The sequence below is a fragment of the Pseudogymnoascus verrucosus genome (assembly GCF_001662655.1).
Source record: "Pseudogymnoascus verrucosus strain UAMH 10579 unplaced genomic scaffold scaffold_80, whole genome shotgun sequence".
Taxonomy (NCBI): domain Eukaryota; kingdom Fungi; phylum Ascomycota; class Leotiomycetes; order Thelebolales; family Thelebolaceae; genus Pseudogymnoascus; species Pseudogymnoascus verrucosus.
In genome coordinates, this window is record NW_017263731.1 from 1 (window position 1) to 3,221 (window position 3,221).

At 55.4% G+C, this 3,221-nt stretch overlaps 1 protein-coding gene across 1 annotated transcript; it reads left to right on the forward strand.

The window, feature by feature from the left end:
* Positions 1-388: 388 nt before the first annotated feature.
* VE01_10353 (uncharacterized protein) lies at positions 389-3,221 on the forward strand. Its single transcript, XM_018279752.2, has 2 exons — positions 389-825; positions 965-3,221. Exon 2 carries the CDS (start codon positions 1,447-1,449, stop codon positions 3,193-3,195), a length of 1,749 nt encoding a protein of 582 aa, XP_018125347.1. The 5' UTR covers positions 389-825; positions 965-1,446; the 3' UTR covers positions 3,196-3,221.

Consider the following 3,221-nt stretch of genomic DNA (forward strand, 5'->3'; position numbering starts at 1 on the left):
AAAAAAANNCTCGCCCGTGAAATACGTTATCCTATAATATAATATATTATTTATTTTAGTATTATAATAACAAAATAGGATTATTTTCCCCAAATATTTATTCTAAAAATGGAAAGAACTGTTACTAAGCAAACTCAATCGCAGCTTCCTTGGGAATTGCTAGTCATATATATGGAAAGAACGATTACCAAACAAACTCACTCGCAACTTCCCTGCGGCAGCCGCAAGAAAATGTCATTCCCATCCTCATCCTCAACTCCACAGCCACAGCCTTGCCCCTCCCTCCCTCAGCCTCGTCTCCATCCCCTCGCCCCACTCAACCAATCACAACCCTCCCCCATGTCGCAATCGATCCCCTGCCCCCTCCAGCCAATCAGCACGCCCACCCTCCTCTGCCAGGCTGTTAGGCCTCACTGTTCGATGCGAATCGATATATATATCAATTCTCCCATTTGCGATTCCTCTTTCCTTGATATCATTCCGTGATGTGAGCGTGCTGAGCGTGTTTTTGAGACGCGTTGTGGTGCTGGTGTTGTGTTGTGGCGTTTGATCGGAAGGGAGCGGCGACGGTGAGTGATTGACGAGGAAAGGAAGGGGAATGGGGAGAGGGAAGTACTGTTTTTCTTATATGTTACGTTATCACTTTGGAAGGCTCAGAGAGGGAGCTGGGATTTATTTGCTGTTTTTATTCCTTATATTCTTATTTTTTTCGTGTGGTTATTCGATTTGATCGCTCTCTGGGTCCTGGTCTCTGGCCACTGGAAGTACTTCCTTACTGCGACACTTTGTCTCTATGGCATTGTCCAGTCTTCACAGGATATGACGGTAATGTATATCCTACATCTGCTCATCCAATGTCCTGGAGATACAGATACAACTCAGCATACATCTGCATATCTTCAGGACATTTGGAGAAGGCACAAACACAAAACACAAACACTGATGGACTGACATGCAGCTACAGTTTGGTTGTGCCCTACATTTCCCCTCCTTCCTCATCAAAACGACACAACGGATCCCTCCCGACCACCGTACGACTCAAAAAGCGGATACCGTCGGAAACAAATCCGCCGTCCACCGATAGCTGACCAATGACGAACTTCCAGACCTGCCGATTTCTGGCCAACCCTCACTCCTCATTGGCCAATTTTTTTTTTGCTCACTGACAGTGGCAACGAACGGTCCAGTCTTGTCACGCCTCGCCCCGCTTGACTAAGGGCCAGACGAGGAAGCCGTGAAGGTTACAGCACAATCTCTTGCCTGTCGCAGCGACAATCCGTTTCTCCTCAGCTGTTACGTGATAGCTCCCTGATGGCGGAACTGCGCCCACGTCGTCCTTGTGACCGCTGAATCAACACAACATATTGGGCAGACAAACGACGACCATATCGCTCTTCAACCACGCCGATACGGCTTCACATACACAACGCACATATCGGTCGGGAAATGGCGACGAGGAAGGTCTTTCGCCAATTCTGGCGGCCCGTATACAAACTATGTACCGGTGAGCTAGCCGCGACACCCATCCGGCGTACTATCCAGACGAGCGCGAGGAATGCGCACCCCTTTCCGGGCAAGAAACACATACGGCCACCTCCCAAACGGAATGGCCAGATACTTGCTCTCACCGGTGGGGGTGTTCTGACCATCATTCTCGGCTCACAACTCGCATTTCCATCCCGCGAGAAGAGTGCCTCGGGACCATCACCACCATCCCACAAGACCACCGCTAAACCACAACCCCATTCCGAGCAGGAAATCCAACCCGAGCTCAAGGAAGGCGTACAATATTACCGCCTTGATGAAATCCGTAGCCACGATGGCGCCTCGGCCCGCCCATGGGTCACCCGCGGCACCTCCGTCTACGATATCACAGACTGGATCCCCGCACATCCTGGCGGCGACGTGATCCTGCGCGCCTGCGGGGGTAGTCTAGACCCGTACTGGGACATCTTCTCGATCCACAAACGCAAGGACGTTTATGAGATCCTCGAGGAGTACAAGATCGGGGAAATCTCACCCCACGACCTCGTTGACGGCAAGCTCCCCGCCGCAACAGTCCCCGACCCCTTCATCGCCGACCCAGAACGTGACCCCCGCCTCAAAACACTCACCGCGCGCCCGCGCAACGCCGAAACCCCCTCCGAAGGCCTCTCCCCCTTCCTCACCCCCACCCCCCTCTTCTACGTCCGGAACCACATGTGGGTTCCCCCAGTCGAACCCAACGAGCACAGCCTAACCATCACCCTTCCCTCCGGCGACGAGAAAACCTACACCCTGGAAGATCTCAAATCCCGCTTCCGCACCCACACCGTAACCGCAACCCTCCAATGCTCCGGTAACCGCCGCGCAGACATGACCCGCGCCGTCCCCGACAAAGGCACCAACGGCCTCCAATGGGAAGCCGGCGCTATCTCCTGCGCAGAATGGACGGGCGTCAAACTCCGCGACGTCCTCGCCGATGCCGGGTTAGATCTCGCCTCCCCCGGCCCGGACGCCAAACACGCACAATTCGAAGGCGCCGAAGCATACGGCGCCAGCATCCCCCTCAGCAAAGTCCTCGACTCCCAAGGCGACGTCCTCCTCGCCTTCGGCATGAACGGCGCCCCCCTACCCGCTGACCACGGCTTCCCCCTGCGCGTGATCGTGCCCGGCAACGTCGCGGCGCGGAGCGTGAAGTGGCTGAAGAAAATCACCGTCAGCGACGAGGAGAGCACTACGCAGTGGCAGCGACGGGACTATAAATGTTTCGGCCCCAACGTCGCTAAGCCCGACTGGAGCAAGGCGCCCAGTATCCAAGAGATGCCCGTCACCAGCGCCATCACGGGGATCCAGCGCCCTGAAGCAGGTGGGAAGGTCAATGTAGAGGGCTACGCGTATAGTGGTGGCGGTCGCGAGATCGTGCGCGTAGACGTGTCGATTGATGCCGGCAAGACGTGGGCGCAGGCGGAGCTGATGGGCGATGAGGGGAAGGGGAGTAAGAGCTGGTGGTGGAAACGGTGGAGGTTTGAGATTCCGGATGAGGGAGATGAGGGGGGGGAGGTGCTGGTGAAGGCTACGGATGAGAGTTATAATACCCAGCCGGAGGATTATAGGGGGATTTGGAATCAGAGGGGGAATTTGAGCTGTGCGTGGCATGGGGTGCATGTTGGGCCGGGGGAGGGGGCGAAGAGGGGGAAGGAGGTGAAGGGGTAGGTGGGGGTGTAGAGTATTAGTACCAA

What these genes read in the sequence shown, in the direction of transcription:
- VE01_10353 (XM_018279752.2), top strand. Translation starts at nt 1,447, where the DNA reads ATGGCGACGAGGAAGGTCTTTCGCCAATTCTGGCGGCCCGTATACAAA.